This window comes from Phoenix dactylifera, chromosome 11 (assembly GCF_051530095.1).
Source record: "Phoenix dactylifera cultivar Ajwa chromosome 11, Ajwa_hap1_PhDact_Kaust_v1.1, whole genome shotgun sequence".
NCBI lineage: Eukaryota > Viridiplantae > Streptophyta > Magnoliopsida > Arecales > Arecaceae > Phoenix > Phoenix dactylifera.
The window spans coordinates 29,828,283-29,850,627 of NC_143200.1; the positions used below are offsets into that span (position 1 = coordinate 29,828,283).

Sequence of the window (22,345 nt, forward strand, 5' to 3'; positions counted from 1 at the left end):
AAGTTTTTAAAATTTTATTTTCTAGCTTCTACAGATGTATCTGTACTCAAACAACCTCGCCTCGCTATACCCAGCCTCGGTGGCAATTGCAGGACTGCTTGAATTGCAGATGGAAGGCCTACTTGAACTGCAAACAAAGTGTAGCTAAGAAGGTTTGAATATGATGTGTAACCACTTGAATAGGTAGTCAATCCTCTCGTACACCAGCCAGAGAGCTCCAAACTCAGGTCACCAGAACAGTGACAATTTGAGAAACAATGGCCAGCACCAAGCTATCAGTAGATCATAAAAAGGTAAAATTTTCAGATAAACATTAATCATCAATCCAAGTTCAATAAACCTTAGTTTGTAGTCAAGTCAAACAAGCAAATTGGAGATTCCAAAAAACTAGTCTTCAGCCTTACATGGATGAGTCCTGTTGATACAATTATGGGCTATATAATGGGAGATTTCTGGCACAACCAAAAGCTTTGGCCAGCAATTTAGCTGGCACCTTACTGCTGTGGTCAAGGATTAGGAAATTAGATCCACTTTTGCCATCTCCCACCGAGATATTTAGCTGACAAGATCTTTGTTGGCTATTGCAGGTGGAAGGCCTTCATAGACTCCTTCATCTGCAGGTTCTGAGTCTGAACTTTAATCAAACAACTTAGAAAAAAGACACTCACCCTTCTCATATGCTAGTTGCAGAGCTACATAAACAGACACCACGAATAAATTTAATCATTTAAGTGACAACTGCGAGGGCTAAACTATAATATTGAGTGACAACTAAGAAGGCAAAAGTTCCATACGAACATCAATAAAGTTCAGCTGCAGCAGAATATGTTGCTGACAGTCCAGATAATAACTGTTCTTTTCTTCTTTTTTGGGGGGGGAGTATAGAAGTACAAAAAGTTACATAAGAACCAAGACTAAATGACAGCAAGAACACTGATCTTGCCCAGAAAGGAGATGGGATCTCTGGCAGATGGCCTGCTTGCTCAAAACGTAGAGCCATTGAAGCCGAAATAGGAGCGCTGTGAGGGTAGAAAATCATGCAAGTAATCAGGACTTAAACAAACGGGAATAGGAAGAAATCTAGTAAATTCTGCAAACTGGGATAAAAAGTCATGATTATACCAGCTTATATGAAAATGATTTTGCAAGCAAAACTCTATAGCATAAATATTGACTTGCGCATAATTCACTTGCCTTTATCTAGGCAGGAAGAAAGAAAGAATTATGTAAAATTGCACGAAGAACATAATATTTCAGTTTACAAGATGGATTAGGAATAACCCATGGGATCACTTTTTGATGGCAACATTAAGCATGTAGGTCTTACATGATGAAAGGTTATTTTAGCTGCTGTTGAATGGTAAATGTGCCCCAATTGATTGATAGTGCAAGATTAGTTATTTGAGGTCGAATTTGTACTAAAAGTTTTTGAGTAAAGTGCTCCTACCAATAGGTAGAAAACAAACCAACATGACAACAGTTGCTTGGAGGATTTGTATTCATACTTGGCAATAGTAAGATGGTGGATATGCAGATCACATGGACTTTGTGTTCAGACAAGTCTAAAAGCATGATAAGTTAGAGAGAACTACAGGTGAAAGTGAAAAAACTCCCAAGATCTTTTGATATGCAGAATAGCACAAGAGTATATGATACAAAACATAAAACAATCTAAGCATCGCATCAACCATTTGTAATAAACCATATACAAGATTTGGGTGACTCATGTTTGGAATAATACAGTGATGATTTGGAATAATACAGCGATGATTGGTATATAATAACACAATACTACGATATTTTCCTACAATTAGTAAAGATGGAGAAAGGCAGCCAGAACCAATTACAGCTCAACATTCCACAAGCTTATAGCTATGAAGCTTTAAAACATTGTTTCCCATATTAAAATCATAAATTTATGCATTAGACTGAAGCTTCAAGATGACTTAGAGCATGAATGTTGCCGATGGTTCTGGAATAATTTTAGATGGTTATGTTGTGCACTCCTTTATAATGTAAGTATTTAAATTTTGAGAATGTTCCAATCATCAGAGCTCGTTTGTACTCCATTATTTTTTATGAAACTTATTCTAGACATTATTCTTTACTTAACATAATTGAGAAAGAAGAGACTTTATTCTCACCCTTTTTACATCAGTTGATTTCTATACCTAAAATTTTACCCGTCCCTAATCTCCAAGTCACCTATAGACCATACAACATTAACCTAAACTCATTGCTTCCAGTCCTTGAAACCATGGGAATCATTTTCTCATGGCCACTCTGAAGAGGTTGAGCCAAATAAACAGGTCTTCTGCTTAAGTCACAGTTCCACAAGCTCAAGTTGGCTACTTACTCCGCCACTTGGCTGCCGCATGCAGAACCTAATCTGATTTTTAGTTTCTCCTGCACTTCAACTATTATCGCTCTCAAATTTCATATAATTCTCGTATCTTTCTGTCAGCATTTTCATATTTCCTTTATGGTTCTCTTTAAATCATTTATCACTAACCCCATTTAGCCACACCACAAACAATTATGCAATTTAGATTAGTTCCTTGCATGCATATGATGCATTTTACATGCATTGCTTACTCCTGATACCAACAAGAAGCTATGAGCCCCACCTTAAGAAGACTTAAGACATTGACCAAAGAATATGATTAAGTGCAACTAGTTCCTTAAGAACAAAGGGAAAGAAAGGGTTAAGGTCACACAACTAGTTTCTAGAAACACCATACATGACTAAGCCCCTGCGATCTCATATCAAATTAGAGAAACTTACAAAATAGAAGTAACGTTCTAGAAAATTACGAGCCCCATATTAAAGAAGTGGAAAGAGATATCGAAGTCAAAATGGAACTCGGATCACTCGCTCACCTGCACATCATAGAACTTGATATAAAACCTGGAACCATCCACCGACAGCTTGGTTTCAAGAATTTCAGCAAGAGTTGCACTTAGCTTCCCATTCACGCTGGGACCAAGCCCCCCAATGGATATGACTTCTCCATATGCTGCTGGTTCTTCACTTCCAGCAAAAGCCATAGGCACTCCTCCATTTATTGAAATCATCACATACTAACCACCGACAAAAAATAGAATTCAAAAAGCAAGCTAAATTAAACACACAAGAAATTGTGCTCATAATGATGAAGTGGAGAACATAGGCACATAAAAAATGAAAAGTACGATATGCTTCATATTGACAACATCCCAGCTGGGAGATTGTTGCTGAGAGTGTCTTATACTACAAATGGGAACAAAATGAGTGATAACATGAATATGAGAAAACCTACTCCCATTCAGAGTAAACTGACCAAAACCATAACTTTGGAAGGAGAAAACAATTCAAAGTAAGACTATAAAACCACAACCTACCATCATGATTAAATTATCACAAACTGGAAATCCAATAAAAAAAAAATCTTTTCAGGAAAACTCACTTCTAGTGTCCCACTGTCACAGATTCACCGATTTAGCTAGCAAGAAGAAATAAATAAATAAATTGAGAAATTAGATGCAGGCGGCATTACTCAAAACAGAGAGGGAACCCATCAAAGAAGTAATCTCACTCTCACTGAGTAATTTCATCAAACATGTGATAGTACATCTAAATAACGATGAAATAACAAACAAAAAAAAAAGCTAAAAGGAGAGGAGTAGAAGAGAGATTGTCGAGCTTTCTCACGGATTCGGGCTTGCCGATGATCTTGGCGACGGCTTTGGTGCAGTCCTTGAGGATGTCGGAGGCTATCACGGCGTCCACCGGCATGTTGGTGCTCAGGTTCAACGTCGGCATCTCTTCTTTCTGGTTGCTTGCTTCCGAAGCGGAACGCGTTGGCCGCCGAGCCCAACTCCGCCGCACTTCGAGTCGAAGGAATCTGGTAGACAGATAAGATACCTCAGCCGATAGCTGTTGGCGGAGGCCAGTACCATAACGGGTCCGGTAGACGCGGGCTGGAGCAAAACTAGACCGGGTCCGAGGACCGGGCGCGAGTTCAGGTTCCAAATCAAAACGTGGAACGCCTCGAGTGAAGGAGAAATTCTAGCTACCGTGTGCAATATAGGCACTCAAGTTATCCTATGGTGCGTCTTGGCGCACCCCCCCCCCCCCCCCCCACAAAAAAAATGGCTGTCTGCCGTCTGTGTGGGACAAGATATGCGACAGCAAATCTCGATGTTGTTATATTCTGGAGTGTAATCTTCTTTCTGTCAACAAGGCAATGTTTCTTAATTCTGATAATGTCAGTAGTTCTTTGTAGATGATCCCTTACTTGAGACCTGACGAGAAAAGCAAGCAGCCTACAGAATATAGACAGTGGAAATGTCCCAAGGAAGGAAGAAAACACATTGAATGAATCTAATTATAGCATTCTCAGCCACCGATGAATCTCCACAACACAAAATCAGAACATTTGAACAGAAAAAAATTATGCAGTGAAACCCAGTATTTGACTAATATCAGAAGAAAAATAGAGACCAGAATATTGTACCAACAATTACCTGGCTCCTCTTCTCCCAATAAATGCCATGAATTATACTTCTCCAACCAATCTGGCAAGATAATAGCTCTCGCTTTTACCGAGCTCTAAGAGGGGGTGGTTTTATGGTAGTTCAATAACACAACAATTGCTTCAGCTAAATAGACAGCATGCAAGTGTACCAATTGAACGAGAACAATATTAATTGCCTGTCCCGCTACAAAATGCTTCCCACCACCGTCATGAAAATTCGATTACATGCCCATGAGCTTACATCTGTTGTCCGTCTAAGCATCTTATAAACCATGTCCATCATCTCAGGGAGAGGGAGGGAGAGAGAGAGAGAGAGAGAGAGAGAGAGAGAGAGAGAGAGAGAGAGGAGAGGAGAGGAGAGATGGGCCAAATCTGATTTCAGACAATAGCTCAAATATTTTCTAGCATATGCCCAAGTCACATTGTCTACTTTCTGAAACACATCAACAGATCCTTGTTACAAAAGCTTTTGAGCCTACTGAATAAAAAAAAAGGAAGGAAAAACCAGAGAAAGCTATACAATAGAAGCCAAGAAAAACACCTCCAACTTAATATCATAAATCATTGCCCGGCAACAAACCCTGGAAGTGGCATACGCCGGATCACCACCGAACCAACATTGCACTTGCTATACTGGTATGACATCGATCTTTGAAGTGTCTTCACATCTCAAAACTACTCCTTCAAGGCTTGCAGGAAGTATACACTTGGCCCACTGGCATCCTGTAGATATTGGCTCTGATGGAGGAACAATCATTAAGACATTGTCATTTCTTTGGACAACCCCCATTACGCTCACAGTGCTTCCCTCCTTGATATACCTAGAGGAAAGTGACGAAGCAGTTGTTAGTTTCAAGATGTCTGCCTAGATAATTTGTTCTCACCCATGTACATTAAATAGCCATCAATATGATGATTGACATTGTTCTCTTTTACCATAACTCTCAGTGTTCATGTGTGCCTCCCCAACTCCACTAATGATTGAAGTGTAGGTTTCTAGAAAATATATTAACATATCCAGAATAAGACTCCCAGATATTAGAGATCTTGTCCAGAAGTTTTGTAGCACAGGGAGTCAGGAAGCTTGAGTCTTCGCTGAATAAAGAAAAGAAACAGACAGAGCTACTAAATTTAAAATATCTTAGAAGGCTCCAATTACCCTTCTTTCAAGCGCATCACACGATCATCACTTGAAAGGTTCCTCTCCCCCAACCACCTTAGAAACTGAGGAGACAAATCTTTGTTGTTTGGATTAATGTCAACAACGATGGACTCATCAACGTATGGAGTCACTCTTGCACCATAGCCTGTCTTGACCAGTGCTCGTAATCCTGACTGAAAATCAGAGATGTAAAAGTCGACCACATGTCTCTGCAAAAAATGAAAGACAAATTTAGAAAGGTCCAACTCAAACTAACCCATGGCACCTCGAAGTTCTTAACAATAACAGATTTATGCAATCATCTCTGCACACAACTAAAAGAGTCTGTTTAATATGACGAAAGGGCACTGCATGATGTGCATGACACTACAGTTTAATAATTCCATCCACATGTTTAACCATGGCCATTGAATTGCACTGGTGCTCTCCACAAGAAGCTTAACCCTGCATGATACACTGACAAGAACAACAATCCTAACCTAACTTGCTCACCTCCATTGATCTAAGCCCCCAAGTAAAACAGCGATGATGGGGATTGGCAGCCTTAGAGTCCCAACCCCTGTATTCATATAAACTTGTAGATGTGTACACACATCTGGGCACCTTTTGGAAGGATGACTCCAGGGGAATGTTTCCACAGGTAACCACCTGCAATTTTTTTAAAACATAATATTATTTTAAGTCATGAAAGAAATAGGAGAAAACATAAAGATAACAAACCTTAACAAGCTCCACGATATTCAAATTATCATTAATCTAATTTTATAACAAATAGCATTGGTCATAAAAATGAGCAGCCTTATGCCACAACACCTCATAAAAGAAAGCAGTTCTGCAACAACATGCCAGGCATTCAAATCATTTTAACAGAAAGGGCAGATAACAGAATTCGAGATATTGAGGTCAGAAAACACCAGCCCAGCAGACAGCATTTGCTAAAATAAATCCAGAACAAGAGGCTATGAGCAAATTGTTGGACTATAGGCATCAACAATCATTAAATAAATCAGAAAATCTGTATTTTTTTGGCACCAAAAGGTATTTGTTTCCATAGTTATGAGGTGTCTAGTTACCCAAACAAGACTGAAATTTGATGTTAAGATTGAAGTGTTATTTTTCAGAAACATAAAATGATTAAAATCTGAACTTTACTCTGGGTACTCCAGAAAGAGTATGAAGGGTATGTCATACCAGCGTGCAACTTTCCTGAAGTCATGGATCTGGTACGGTATATTATACAAGGTGCACAAAAACCCAAGTTTTCATGCAATTTGAACCTTATTTGCATCTTCAATGCAACATAGCGATATTTCCATCAGACACTCTAATCAGATTACATTTTATTCCCATTTAACAGACATCCCACAGGCTCAAGCAAAACTCAGTCAGGATACGGACTCACCAAGCAAAACTCTAGGCGAAGAGCAACTATCCAGTTGGTAGTTTTTCATAGGCTTAACATCTTAACATCTGCAAAGCTTCACAGTATAATAATATCAAGCTGGATGAGAATCTAAGAACTTGGTAGCTTGAACATCCTTTGTTTCTATATTTAACAGATGAACTTTAAAAAAAACAGTTCATTAGATGAGTTGTGTCAATCACCGATATGATAAAGAACTTAAGCCTCTTCAGATAGTTTAGCAGGCAAGTTGGATGGGTAATAATAAGTAAACGTCCTCAGAGCCTATAAACATATACATGCATATATCGGATAGCAACATAAGTTTGCAGTAATTATCCATCCATGCATGCTAAACAGGTGTTCATTATCTTTTGATCATATTTGCTGTACATGTATAAAAGGAGCATAAGCAAAAAAGTGTAGCAAATTAAGAACTGGCAATTCACATAGCTTCAGGTATAAAATAAAACAAAAAAAGCAGGTAAAAAAATCAAAACATCAGAATAAAGAACCTTGAAGTTTACAGACTCAAAGGTATGGAAGAATTGAAGAAGCCAGGTCAAGCCAAAAAGAAAACACTTGCAGCGGAAAGTTGGATTCCATTCAATCAGTAAAACATCAATTTCAAACAAAAGAAGTCCTTCAGTGTGACTAAGGAAGCTACATACCCCAGAGACCTTGACATATTGACCATCTTTTGCAGTTCTTAGCTCAGCATCAGGATAGCGGGCAATGAACCCTATCATGGCACTTCTTCCCCAACAAGTATTCCAAATGAAAAGTGCAGCAGCAGCACCAAAGAAAGCGACAACAACAATGAGAAGAATAGCATTGTGAACAGCTCCAAGAATAAATCCACCAGCAATGAACCCCATCACAAACAGAAGAATCATAGCCCACAATATTGTTTTGGGGAAATTGCTCTTGAGAGAATTGTCAACCTCTTGGCTGAGATTAGTGACAGCTTGGTTGTGTGCAATGGAAGTGCTATGTAGCTTGGCTGGCCCAGTGGAATCCAAAGGGCCAGATACTTTTCGGGGGGCACCAGATGAATTTAATGGCCCTGATATTGGTCCAGACGTGATGAGTCCTGTGGCTGGAAGCACTGCATGAAGGGGACCAGAATTTTGGCGAGCCATTGGTGCGATTCCTCCAGATTGAGGACCAGATGATTTCTTGACTGAATCGCTGTGTCTGTTAAGAGGTCCAGAACTGGATTTCTGTCTACTTGAGGTCCCAGTAACTGGAATTCCTGCGGATGAAACTGGACCAGATGAATAGTTAGACCGACCACCAGAGTGAGGCATGACAGGCCCTGAATGAGCAGCACCTCCAAATGATCCAACCCTTGAAGGAGCATTTGTAATAGGACCAGATTTCCTTGACTTTGAGTTATCCACAGGAATGTCAAACATTTTTCCAAGTTCACCAGATTTTTTAATATCTCCACCAGTGTATGGCATGGCTACAGAGCTCATTGTTGGGGGCTTCTCCTTCGGCTGCTCAGGCCGGCCTGAAACATACAGGCCATTGCTGAGCTGATGTGATGGGAATCTGGAACCCATCAAGCTTAGCTGATACAATTCACTTGATCCTGATTGGAAGAACACAAAACTCTGTAGCGGTGACTTCAAGATACTCTAGTACGACAGCTCCTTGATGAAGCACTCAAGGGTAGTCTGGGGGGAAGAAAATACTTGAAGCTCATAATCATAACATAAACAAATCTATGAACAAGAATACTCTTAAAACATTGAAAAACAAACCAGTAGGAAAAGCAAAAAAAAAAAAAAGGAAAGAAAAATTGCTTATAGGTGATAGGATGAGGCTTGTAATTCTAGCTAAACTAAAGCTTATATAGTATGGATCTGAGGGATCAAAAAAAACAAAACATCTTCCAGTGGACATGTCCATCGCTCAACATTTCCATCTCCAGCAAGTTCTAGTCTCTAATGTATGAACATTTTGAACAGCTAAACCAGCTGACATCCACCTAAATTGTTAAGATGTAGATTTGCCCCGAAACGAAAAATGAACCAGGAATAGAAAGTCAAAGAAGGAAAAGGTTCAAAGCAATCACTTAACTTTAACATATAAATCCAGATATCGAGAACCCAAATGTTCATCAAGAAAAAGAAAAACTTCACGCAATAGCAACTCAGATCTACAAAGATCTGGAATACCAACTAACATGCTTACTGCCTGCCCAAAATTCAAAAAAAGGACCTTGCTCTGCATAATAGTATCAATGAATTTCAAAATCCAACAGCATCAAAAAACTAAAATGGTATCAAAATAATTAGCAACTCATGTTTCTATATTGCAGAATGAGATGCTTTGTATATGTACTGGTAAATCTAACCCCCCCCTCCAAACCCATCCAGCAGCATAGTCCTTCAGTGCCCATCCATCCAATTAAACCAGCTAATTAAAACAGATTAAATAAGACAACATTGAGGAATATTTGCAGTGAGGAAACTTCCAATCCCCGGTTTGATGCATTTGCCATCAATTTGATCCTTTCAACTGTTCCAAAAGAAAGGCTGCAGACCAGAAAATCCAAAATTGCTGATCAAAACTAGGCTACTCTTTTGCCTGTCCTGCCCTTATTTCCTGATTTCCCTCACTGATCCCAGTTATTCATGTGATGAAATGCCTCTCATAAACTGATCATGGAAAAAAAAATGCAATATATAAAACTTTTAACCCAGATTTAGCAGATTATATCTTCAAGGGTAGCTTGTATGGATTTGGCTTTTTTTGGAAACAGTGCAAATTTCATAAAACTTCACCAATCCTTACAAGAGTGATACATCTCGTCTTAGAGAAGATACAGAAGAATAAACTTTGAGAAAAACTTTTTAATATATATCAAGGCCTGAAGGTCACCTAAACAATGGGGCAAATTGTTTCTAAAGATCTGGGAAACCAAAACCACAATATAAACCATGACTTCTGTGAACGAAGAGTCCTACAGCAACATTATGTATCAATTCAAATAAATAAAAATGAGTGAACTTTAAAAAAAAACAATCTTATACCTTTTAACTTTCTCATATCTTTATTTTTTTTATCTGAGAATGAGTACAATATTCTAACTTCTAAGCTGTTATAATAGATAGGTGGGAAAAAGAAAAGGTGAAACCTATTCGCTCACACCAATTGAAAACACTTCTTACTATAGATGCTCAATCAATTGGATATGCATAAAAAAGATCCTCTTTAAGGACTGACTGAAATTTTTCATAAAATTCCTGGAATGCATAGGAACCTGGACTACGCCCCCTTCTTCCCCCTGGCATCTGTGCATGGTGGACTGAAGGGTGGCTTAAGTATTTTACTTTAGTGCAATAGTATGAGGGTTGCCTTCCTAATGGAGACTTACTTCCAAAAAATCAAAGCCAGAATAGTAAGCCCTAATTTCTGTGACAAAAAAAAGCATCAAGGTCACATCAAATCAACATACTGCATTCTGTTGAACATGAGAAAAGCAGGCAAGGCTAGAAATGCTAAAAGCCATGCTGATTGATATAAATTCAATTTTTCTAATAACTAATGTCTCGTCAGAAGAAAAAAAGGGGGTCATGCATAACATAATGTAGAGTGGTCAGTCAGACTAACATCAAACTTTAGTTCTAAGAAAAGGACATAAGACAAAAAATTGTCAAAACCGAAACCCCACATTCAGCAATTATATGAAACAGCTCAGCACTTTCTACATCAAGGCTGAAAATGCCCTGAGTTCCTATTTCTCTACGTCTGTGAAACGGGGAAACCATCTTTCTCCAAATTTAACACAATACATCCTATATCAATTAAGATCAATAGTAGAGTGCCCAGAATCATATCCTCAAATATTTTCCAAAGGGAGGCATCAGAGCATCCTGGAAGGACCATTTGCCGGACAGTGCCGATCCACACTTCCAATTCTTTCTAAAGATATCTAAATTCTAAGATGAGGCATTCAGACACCCTAGATCATATGCTGAATGAGGAAAAATCAGCTTTTCTACATTTCAACAGCTCCAAAGAAAATCCAAGTGCCCAAGGCGCAATAAATAAAATCAAACTCTCGGTTCAATATATAAATCAAGCCAAGTAAATTTTAGAAGCACCAAATACGAGCATGACATCAGGTTGAGGAGACTGAACACAGATCTAATACGAGCAAGAAGACCTGAGGCATCCCTTCCATTCCCCATCACATTTTTCCAACCGACAAGCATCTGAAACACTGGAGACGGCATAAACCCATATAATATTCAGAACCCACGAGTAAAAGGAAGCAAATTTCACTTTGAAAACAGAATGGAACACTAGAAATCTATACGAAGTCACACAAATCCAAGAAAAATTCCACAGCAGATTCTCGCAGACAAAGACCCCAGATTCGCAATGGCGGCACCAAACAAACCCACATTCCCGTTTCAAATTTCCGGTTTAAAGCATAGCAAAAAACATAGAGATTAAAACCCTAAAAAGCGGCTCCCAGGTCCCCAAAAAATCTCACCTTCTCCACCCCCAGATCCCAAACCGACGACGAAAGAAAGAAGCGCACTCCCATTCGCATCAGAAACGAGCTCAGTAGAAGCAGATCCGAGCCCAGCATGGAGATCCAAATCCCCATCAAAAAAAGCATCAAGTGAAGCCTGAAGACGAGAAAACGGGCCGAAAACAGAGATTTCCATACCTCAAGAATCCAACGGACGGAGCGCCGGATAACCGGGCGAAACGGCAGATCCAGCGGGGGAAAGGAAATGGCCTGAAGCCGCCATAGTCGCCATCGCCGCACACGGAGAAGATAGAGAAAGAGAGCACTACCTTTCTTCCTCCACTGCGCTGTCTCCCAAAAATGCTCCAAAAAGCGCGCAGAGAGAGAGGGGGAACAAAACCAAAAAAAAAAAACACGCACATAAAGAGAGGAAGGCTGGGCTTCTACAGTCTCGTGCTGTTAAGTGTTAAATGACCGAACCGGGGCCAAGGGTTTAATGAAACTATTTAGATTCTCTCATGCATATTTTCCTCTTTTATGTGACATGGAACATTCTGGAAAGAAAAATGAGGAACAAACCACATGGGTTTTAATGGTGCAGCGACGGCAACATTCATCTCCGTATTTGTTGGAATTGGAAGGCTAAGAGGAGAAATACCAGGCTACAAGGCATTGTACTCGGCACTCATTTGAGACTCCAAGATGTGACTAAGGGTGCGGTCGAGCTAAATCGACACTCGAGAGGCTCGAGCTAGATTCGGTTCAAAATATTTGAGCTTAGAACTTCAAAGACACGTCAAGCTTTAACATGATCTGAGTTCAAACTCAACTTAACTTAAAAATAATAATAATACTTAAGATCGGTTACTCCACTCGAATATCAACAGAGCTATACTCGAGCTTTAATTCGAGCCTTGATCATAATTACAGAATATAAAAAAATAAAAATTAAATCAAAATAAAAAATATATTTATTATATTTAAAAATATTAACTTAACAATATATATTATAAATATAAATATAATATTATTAAAAATATATAGCCCATAAGGCTCACGAGCTTTCAAGTCAAGTATTTTGCTACTCGAGTTCGATCCGAAAAACTATTCAAGTTGCTCCAGCTCGACTCGAACTTGATAATAATCAAATCAAATCGGGCTAGTCGAGCTCAAATGGCTCACAAGTTACTTGATTCATTTACACCCTAAGATGAGACATGTGAGATTGTGCGCTCTAGACATGGTTGAGCCATTCACGAAATTTTATTAATATTACATCTTAATAAAATCATGGAAAATGTATTACCAATGCATGGGACATTTTGTGAAGAGGTTTGGTGACCGTGTGAGGAGCCGGTCTTAAAAAAAAATAAAAAAAGGTTTGGTGAAGTGACTGATATTCTACATTGGTTGAATTGACCTATACCAAGTTTTTGTCAAGTCTTGTTTGTGGAAATAACCTGTTCTTAACAAAGATAGCTTTGGTAGGGATGGGGCTTGATGTCTCTTGCAGGTCAACATAAGTAACAGGGTTAGATTTGAGTTTCATTTGATAGAGGAGGTTCTCTGTTCCTCTTCATTATCTGATCTAGTGCATGAAGCCACACAAACACCTGGCCTTGCACCATAATTCACTCAACATTGAAGAAAGTGGGCTAGCTTCCCATAAACCCTGGACACTAATTTGTGCCGAGGGTTATTTTGGTGTGCTGAATGTGATGCAATCCACATGCTTATAGGGCAAATGGGCAATTATTGGTATGCAACTAAATTATAGGGAAATCTTTGATAAATATTGGTATGAACACCATGAATGCTGACGGCAATTATTTGAGTAATATATCAGATTCAACTTCCACTATGAACACTAATGTAATCTCCAAGTACTTTAATTGTGTAACAACCCCAAAATTTTTTTTTATAAAAAGGGATAGAATAGTCCTTTAAAATTAATATAAGGGGTAAAATAGGAAAGAATCAAAAGATAATGGCATAGTTGTAGATGCATTGAAGTGGTAAGGGTAAAATTGGAAGGAATCAAAAGTTAATGGCATAACGGTAGATATGTTGAAGTGTTAGGGGCAAAATGGGAATTTAATAATATTAAACAAAGGGTGAATAGTGTTTTGATGTGATTTAATTGGAGGGTTTGAGCTGGTGAAACCGAGAGAAAGAGGGAGGGGGTTCTCAGGCGTGAAACAGAGGAAAGAAAGAAAGAAAAAGAGAAGAAGAAGAAGAAGAAAGAAGAAGAGGAAGGGGATTCAAGGAGGAAAGGGATCCCGGTTGCACTTCCAGCTGAAGGGAAAAACGTAGATCTCCTTCCCCTCTACGCAAGGACCTCGATTTCCAAAAAGAAAAAGGTAAATATCCATCCCTATCTAGTCTTTTGATGACATTAGGCTATACAAAGGGTGGATATAGTCTAGAGGGGTCGGATAAGGGTTGTAGAGGTGGTTAAAAGAAGAAGAATCGGATTTTGACAAATTTTTCCGGCACTACGGAAAAACTGTGTCGAAGTCCCAACTTCGGCGAATTATTTAGGGGGTCAAACGACCTCCGATAGCAATGCATGTTACCTCTTTGGAATCCCCTATGAGTGTAGAATGTTAGGTAAAAATTTCATCAAATTTGGAGTTTGGAAAGTGGATCAAACCCAGGATGAAGTAACCGGCTGTCGGTCCGGGTTACTGTTCATCCGAGTGGGAAAATAGGGGATTTCATGCCATAATAGGGTATTAAGCCCAGATTAAGCTAAGGGAGACCTTGTACTCGTGCAAGGGAGTCCCTAATACACATAAATGATGAGTTAATTAATAGAAAAAGAAAAAGAGAAAGAAAAGAAAAGATTTAGGGAACGGGGGAGTTGAATCAATTAAAGTTCTCTATATTATAATTGGCACGTAGATTATGGCCCTTGATACAAGACTAAATGTATTGTAAATGCATGTCACAGTTGGGCAAGAAGCTAGGGAACAAGAGGAAGAAGTTCCCCACTGCCTGCTGTAGATTTTTTGGAGGCGTATCAGGGCTGTGCCGGATTGACAGGTGAGTGAGAGTCATGTACTTTGCACTATGAGCATCCTTAATTCATTTTCATGAATGTCGCCAAGTGTGAATTGATTCCACTTGAGCATATTGATTGATATTGTAGTAGATTCCTCTATAATCTTGATTCTCTATGCTTGATTATTCTGTACATGCATTTGAGGGAACATTGAGAGGAAATACGAGGGGTTGATGAGTAATCAAATTGATTCCGAATTGTGAAATGATTTTTTTTGTAAATTGATTTCATTTCCTCCATTTCAAAGACTTGTGAGTGGTAGCCTTGATTATACTCTTTTATGAGTAGTTAAATTGGATCTGAATTGTGTAATGATTTCTTTTGTAAATTGATTTCATTTCCTCTATTTCAAAGACTTGTAAGTGGTAGCCTTGATTATACTCCTTTATGAGTAATTAAATTGGATCTGAATTGTGAAATGACTTCTTTTGTAAATTGATTCCATTTCCTCTATTTCAAAGATTTGTAGAGCCCATTTCAGTGGTATATTGAGTTGCATTGCACACCCTTGACCCCTCACTCCCAACCCTGATGTTAGTTATAATTGGGTCGTGGCCGAGTGAGTGGTAGTCTTGATTATGCTCCTTTTTAGTAGAGTATTGGGAGGGTGCATTATGGCATTTATGCATGGCTTGGCAGTATCTGCAGGACACCTATAGTCGATGGGGTTGAACATCGGCCTTTGTGCACATAGTAGCCTTCTGGGTGGGCGGAGCCCAGTCCCTTCCTAGGGGGGGACACGGCCCTAGGCGTAGGATCGGCCGGTCCTACGACTTATATTCTGCTTGCCGCCGGGCATAGTAAGACCCCGTGAGGTGCAGTATGGCTTTCCGCGGATGTAGAATTCCCGCGAGGTGCCGTTTAGTATGTAGATGTGAGATGGATTTCTGTCCTGGATACTGGCCGGCATTTATATGATCAGTGTGGTGTCTTATCCTGCATATGCATGTGACAGTAGGGAGTTGTTGCTGGTTCGCCTGGGGCGTAAAACCCACCTCCTGATAGCTGTCTAGCATTTATGTTATCGGTATGGTATCTTATCCTGCATATGCATGTGACAGTAGGGAGTTGTTGCTGGTTCGCCTGGGGCGTAAAACCCACCTCCCGATAGCTGTCTAGCATTTATGTTATCGGTATGGTGTCTTATCCTGCATATGCATGTGACAGTGGGGAGTTGTTGCTGGTTCGCCTGGGGCGTAAAACCCACCTCCCGATAGCTGTCTAGCATTTACATTATCGATATGGTGTCTTATCCTGCATATGCATGTGACAGTGGGGAGTTGTTGCTGGTTCGCCTGGGGCGTAAAACCCACCTCCCGACAGCTGTCTAGTGATGATTTACATATTGGTGTGGTGTCATATTCGATATATGCATATGGCAGTAGGGAGTTGTTGCTGGTTCGCCTGGGGCGTAAAACCCACCTCCCGATAGCTGTCTAGTGATGATTTCAGCATATTGACACCTGATTTGTATGTTCCAGCATTATGATCTGTTGAGCATATTCATGAGTAGCATATATGTTTACTTGATTATTCCATATATGCTTCAGATGAGTTGATATTGATTGTGGTGATTTTGATGATTTACTCCATATTCTCTATGTTGAGATCATGTTCATCTTGTTATTGATCTTGAGATTTCATCTCGAGCCATGATTATATTCTGTCTCATGTGCATAGTACTCTCTACTCCACTCACTGAGTATTTATATACTCACTCCCCAGTTTGGTGTTTTTGATTGCAGGGCAGGTATTGTATAGAGAAGAGCAGGATTAGTGGTTGCCTGCTAGCTGTGCCGCTCCATAGTATAGTATAGTATAATGTAGATAGAGGTTTATACCCTTTTGGTGTATTATAAACCTTCTGTTGTATATAGTGTATAGTTACGGTCATAGATCCTGTTGTGGATATGGGTTTGACCATGGATGGATTGGGAAGCAGGTATATATGTATGTGTACAGATCAGTTGTGTGCCTGTGATGATGTATTGATATATATTGTCCAGGTTCGTTATGTGACAGGTTATGTGATTGCTGCTCTGACAGGTAGTGTGTTGTATGTATTGAGATAATCCTGACAGGTCACTATAGGAAAAGTGATCATTTTGTGCATGTATCATGCCAAATTTTTCAAGATCTATTGATGATTGATAGGTAGTAGGGTTCTACGCGGTGGCTGGTGGCCTTATGCCTACCCGCACCCTAGGACCGTCGCGGCGGCCCGCCGGGAACGGGGCGGGGGTCGTGACAAAGCTTGGTATCAGAGCAAAGGTTAAGAAGAGTCCTGTCAGAGCAATAGGGTGAGTCAGGATTAAGTATAGGATTATACTATGGAGCATAGGATTTTTCTATATATTAATTTATGAGTCATTTACAATTCAGTAAAATATATTATGACTCAGTGTGTAACGACCGTCCTTTCTTTTTAACTCTTTTAGAGACATATAAAGAATACCTCCAAGGAGAGGACCTGCTCGTCCTGGAAAGAGGATGGAGCCAGATATAGCATTGGATGCGGGTTCCGCACATGTCGAGCCCCAAAGAGAAAAATCTCCTCCTGCTGATAGACGGAGGGTTGATGATCAAGGAGAGGTAGGAAGTAGAGATGCATTGATGGAACAGTTACTGGCGGAGAATCAGGCTCTGAGGGAGCAGATTGCTCGGGGGAAATCTCCTGCCCCGTCAGTAGTATCCATCCCACCTCCTATAGTTGTGCCAAGAAGTTTGGCCAGGCGGGCTCTAAATGATGAGGGGATTACTGTACAAGAATTTCTGAGGCTTAGAACCCCGGAGTTTAAGGGGGAAGAAGGTGAAGATCAAGGTGAAGATCCTCAAAGATTCCTGGAGGAGACTGAAAAGATGATACGGAGACTGCCCTGTTCTGATGCAAGAGCTATAGAACTTGTAGGGCTGACAATGAAAGAAGATGCCTGGGACTGGTACCAGAGGCACGTGGAGGACAGATTGTACAGTAGGAATCCTCCAACCTGGGAAGAGTTCAGGCAAGCAGTGATGGATGAGTTTTTGTCTCCGGCTGAGAGGCAGAATCGGGCTCTTCAGTTTGAGAGGCTGAAGCAGATGCCCGGAATGAGCGTATCTGAGTACGCTCGTGAGTTCACTAGATTGGGGAAGTATGCTCCTTACATCATCCCCACTGAAGCTGCCAGGATAGAAAGATTCAGGCGGGGTCTGATTTCCCCGCTTTATAATGCAGTACTGGCAGTAGAGGTCCCCACCTTATCTAGGCTGATTGATAAAGCAAAACAGTGGGAGACCAGAAACAAAGAGGAAAGAGCTGAAAGAGAACAGAGGAAAATGAGTATGGGGAAAGGGCAAAGCAGTAGAGATAGATCTGAGGGAGTAGATCTCTCGGAGGGCCCGATGGAGCAGTCTGTACGCTTAGCTCCACCTGTCCCACGTAAGAGGAAATGGAGGAAAAGAGGTCAATCACAAGATACTTTTCTACCATCAGTACCTCGTCCTCCAGTCACTATGGCCAGAACTGAATCTAGGTTCCAATCATGGCCAGTATGTGGCATATGTGGGAAGCAGCACCCTGGCAGATGTAGAATGGGTCAGGGAGTGTGCTACAGATGTGGACAGCCGGGTCATTTTGTCAGAGAATGCCCGCAGGGTGCCACCCAGCAGTTTGTGCCTTTGGCATCTTATCCTTCTGTGCAGATGGACAGGCCTAGTAGTAGGGAGCCTGTAGGCAGAGGTAGAGGTCAAGCACAAACATCACAGCAGAGTGCTGGACCATCTCAACTGTCAGCTCCAGTAGGCAGAGGGCAAGGAAGGGTGTTCACGGTAAATCCACAGGAGGCACAGACATCGAATGCAGCTATGACAGGTAATTTACTCTTTTAAATTCGAGGACGAATTTAATATAAGGGGGGGAGGATGTAACAACCCCAAAAATTTTTTTTATAAAAAGGGATAGAATAGTCCTTTAAAATTAATATAAGGGGTAAAATAGGAAAGAATCAAAAGATAATGGCATAGTTGTAGATGCATTGAAGTGGTAAGGGTAAAATTGGAAGGAATCAAAAGTTAATGGCATAACGGTAGATATGTTGAAGTGTTAGGGGCAAAATGGAAATTTAATAATATTAAACAAAGGGTGAATAGTGTTTTGATGTGATTTAATTGGAGGGTTTGAGCTGGTGAAACCGAGAGAAAGAGGGAGGGGGTTCTCAGGCGTGAAACAGAGGAAAGAAAGAAAGAAAAAGAGAAGAAGAAGAAGAAGAAAGAAGAAGAGGAAGGGGATTCAAGGAGGAAAGAGATCCCGGTTGCACTTCCAGCTGAAGGGAAAAACGTAGATCTCCTTCCCCTCTACGCAAGGACCTCGATTTCCAAAAAGAAAAAGGTAAATATCCATCCCTATCTAGTCTTTTGATGACATTAGGCTATACAAAGGGTGGATATAGTCTAGAGGGGTCGGATAAGGGTTGTAGAGGTGGTTAAAAGAAGAAGAATCGGATTTTGACAAATTTTTCCGGCACTACGGAAAAACTGTGTCGAAGTCCCAACTTCGGCGAATTATTTAGGGGGTCAAACGACCTCCGATAGCAATGCATGTTACCTCTTTGGAATCCCCTATGAGTGTAGAATGTTAGGTAAAAATTTCATCAAATTTGGAGTTTGGAAAGTGGATCAAACCCAGGATGAAGTAACCGGCTGTCGGTCCGGGTTACTGTTCATCCGAGTGGGAAAATAGGGGATTTCATGCCATAATAGGGTATTAAGCCCAGATTAAGCTAAGGGAGACCTTGTACTCGTGCAAGGGAGTCCCTAATACACATAAATGATGAGTTAATTAATAGAAAAAGAAAAAGAGAAAGAAAAGAAAAGATTTAGGGAACGGGGGAGTTGAATCAATTAAAGTTCCCTATATTATAATTGGCACGTAGATTATGGCCCTTGATACAAGACTAAATGTATTGTAAATGCATGTCACAGTTGGGCAAGAAGCTAGGGAACAAGAGGAAGAAGTTCCCCACTGCCTGCTGTAGATTTTTTGGAGGCGTATCAGGGCTGTGCCGGATTGACAGGTGAGTGAGAGTCATGTACTTTGCACTATGAGCATCCTTAATTCATTTTCATGAATGTCGCCAAGTGTGAATTGATTCCACTTGAGCATATTGATTGATATTGTAGTAGATTCCTCTATAATCTTGATTCTCTATGCTTGATTATTCTGTACATGCATTTGAGGGAACATTGAGAGGAAATACGAGGGGTTGATGAGTAATCAAATTGATTCCGAATTGTGAAATGATTTTTTTTGTAAATTGATTTCATTTCCTCCATTTCAAAGACTTGTGAGTGGTAGCCTTGATTATACTCTTTTATGAGTAGTTAAATTGGATCTGAATTGTGTAATGATTTCTTTTGTAAATTGATTTCATTTCCTCTATTTCAAAGACTTGTAAGTGGTAGCCTTGATTATACTCCTTTATGAGTAATTAAATTGGATCTGAATTGTGAAATGACTTCTTTTGTAAATTGATTCCATTTCCTCTATTTCAAAGATTTGTAGAGCCCATTTCAGTGGTATATTGAGTTGCATTGCACACCCTTGACCCCTCACTCCCAACCCTGATGTTAGTTATAATTGGGTCGTGGCCGAGTGAGTGGTAGTCTTGATTATGCTCCTTTTTAGTAGAGTATTGGGAGGGTGCATTATGGCATTTATGCATGGCTTGGCAGTATCTGCAGGACACCTATAGTCGATGGGGTTGAACATCGGCCTTTGTGCACATAGTAGCCTTCTGGGTGGGCGGAGCCCAGTCCCTTCCTAGGGGGGGACACGGCCCTAGGCGTAGGATCGGCCGGTCCTACGACTTATATTCTGCTTGCCGCCGGGCATAGTAAGACCCCGTGAGGTGCAGTATGGCTTTCCGCGGATGTAGAATTCCCGCGAGGTGCCGTTTAGTATGTAGATGTGAGATGGATTTCTGTCCTGGATACTGGCCGGCATTTATATGATCAGTGTGGTGTCTTATCCTGCATATGCATGTGACAGTAGGGAGTTGTTGCTGGTTCGCCTGGGGCGTAAAACCCACCTCCTGATAGCTGTCTAGCATTTATGTTATCGGTATGGTATCTTATCCTGCATATGCATGTGACAGTAGGGAGTTGTTGCTGGTTCGCCTGGGGCGTAAAACCCACCTCCCGATAGCTGTCTAGCATTTATGTTATCGGTATGGTGTCTTATCCTGCATATGCATGTGACAGTGGGGAGTTGTTGCTGGTTCGCCTGGGGCGTAAAACCCACCTCCCGATAGCTGTCTAGCATTTACATTATCGATATGGTGTCTTATCCTGCATATGCATGTGACAGTGGGGAGTTGTTGCTGGTTCGCCTGGGGCGTAAAACCCACCTCCCGACAGCTGTCTAGTGATGATTTACATATTGGTGTGGTGTCATATTCGATATATGCATATGGCAGTAGGGAGTTGTTGCTGGTTCGCCTGGGGCGTAAAACCCACCTCCCGATAGCTGTCTAGTGATGATTTCAGCATATTGACACCTGATTTGTATGTTCCAGCATTATGATCTGTTGAGCATATTCATGAGTAGCATATATGTTTACTTGATTATTCCATATATGCTTCAGATGAGTTGATATTGATTGTGGTGATTTTGATGATTTACTCCATATTCTCTATGTTGAGATCATGTTCATCTTGTTATTGATCTTGAGATTTCATCTCGAGCCATGATTATATTCTGTCTCATGTGCATAGTACTCTCTACTCCACTCACTGAGTATTTATATACTCACTCCCCAGTTTGGTGTTTTTGATTGCAGGGCAGGTATTGTATAGAGAAGAGCAGGATTAGTGGTTGCCTGCTAGCTGTGCCGCTCCATAGTATAGTATAGTATAATGTAGATAGAGGTTTATACCCTTTTGGTGTATTATAAACCTTCTGTTGTATATAGTGTATAGTTACGGTCATAGATCCTGTTGTGGATATGGGTTTGACCATGGATGGATTGGGAAGCAGGTATATATGTATGTGTACAGATCAGTTGTGTGCCTGTGATGATGTATTGATATATATTGTCCAGGTTCGTTATGTGACAGGTTATGTGATTGCTGCTCTGACAGGTAGTGTGTTGTATGTATTGAGATAATCCTGACAGGTCACTATAGGAAAAGTGATCATTTTGTGCATGTATCATGCCAAATTTTTCAAGATCTATTGATGATTGATAGGTAGTAGGGTTCTACGCGGTGGCTGGTGGCCTTATGCCTACCCGCACCCTAGGACCGTCGCGGCGGCCTGCCGGGAACGGGGCGGGGGTCGTGACAAATTGATGTCTATAATCTATCACTAAAGTCGGCAACTTTGTTCAGACAACTTCCTCATGCTCCGTATAAGATTGGCTGCTGCTGCCGACTTCATCTGGCACGCGACTTCATAATCCCTATAAAGTCGGCGCCGGAGCATTAAACAAAATTGTTCTAATTGGAACAAAAGAAAAAGGCATTTATCATACGCAAAGTGTGTGATCAAAAGTAATATCCGAAAATAACTTGCCATAATACAATTATCATAGCGCAATATTATGATAGCAAAATGAGATGGTCTTGATGAAAGATGCAACACATCCAACTATTTTCACCGCGAGATCTAATATAATCTAATGATGTATTAAAAGAAAAGGATACAACTAAATGCATTTGAAATTTGGAT

General features: G+C 40.4%; 2 protein-coding genes across 8 annotated transcripts; both read right to left on the minus strand.

The window, feature by feature from the left end:
* Positions 1–281: 281 nt before the first annotated feature.
* Positions 282–4,157, minus strand: LOC103722612 (Tautomerase/MIF superfamily protein). Of its 2 annotated transcripts, XR_016397879.1 has the most exons (4): positions 3,692–3,945; positions 2,881–3,081; positions 799–1,019; positions 282–692 (listed from the first exon to the last, which is right to left on the minus strand). XR_016397879.1 is itself a non-coding variant. In XM_008813222.6 (3 exons), the coding sequence occupies exons 1-3, from the start codon at positions 3,800–3,802 to the stop codon at positions 984–986; spliced, it is 348 nt and encodes a 115-aa protein (XP_008811444.3). In that variant the 5' UTR covers positions 3,803–4,157; the 3' UTR covers positions 749–983. The 2 variants fall into 2 exon arrangements, 1 of the variants encoding a protein (XP_008811444.3); XM_008813222.6 differs by lacking the exon at positions 282–692 and having other exon boundaries at positions 749–1,019; positions 3,692–4,157.
* Positions 4,158–4,893: 736 nt separating this feature from the next.
* Positions 4,894–12,137, minus strand: LOC103722613 (protein SHOU4-like). Of its 6 annotated transcripts, none has more exons than XR_606495.6 (5): positions 11,775–12,041; positions 7,753–8,763; positions 6,172–6,327; positions 5,454–5,888; positions 4,894–5,338 (listed from the first exon to the last, which is right to left on the minus strand). XR_606495.6 is itself a non-coding variant. In XM_008813223.6 (5 exons), the coding sequence occupies exons 2-5, from the start codon at positions 8,647–8,649 to the stop codon at positions 5,146–5,148; spliced, it is 1,458 nt and encodes a 485-aa protein (XP_008811445.3). In that variant the 5' UTR covers positions 8,650–8,763; positions 11,775–12,137; the 3' UTR covers positions 4,894–5,145. The 6 variants fall into 6 exon arrangements, 4 of the variants coding, with proteins under 4 accessions (XP_008811445.3, XP_008811447.3, XP_038983755.2 ...); XR_015971575.2 differs by having other exon boundaries at positions 11,595–12,037; XM_008813223.6 differs by having other exon boundaries at positions 5,677–5,888; positions 11,775–12,137.
* Between the last annotated feature and the right edge of the window lie 10,208 nt (positions 12,138–22,345).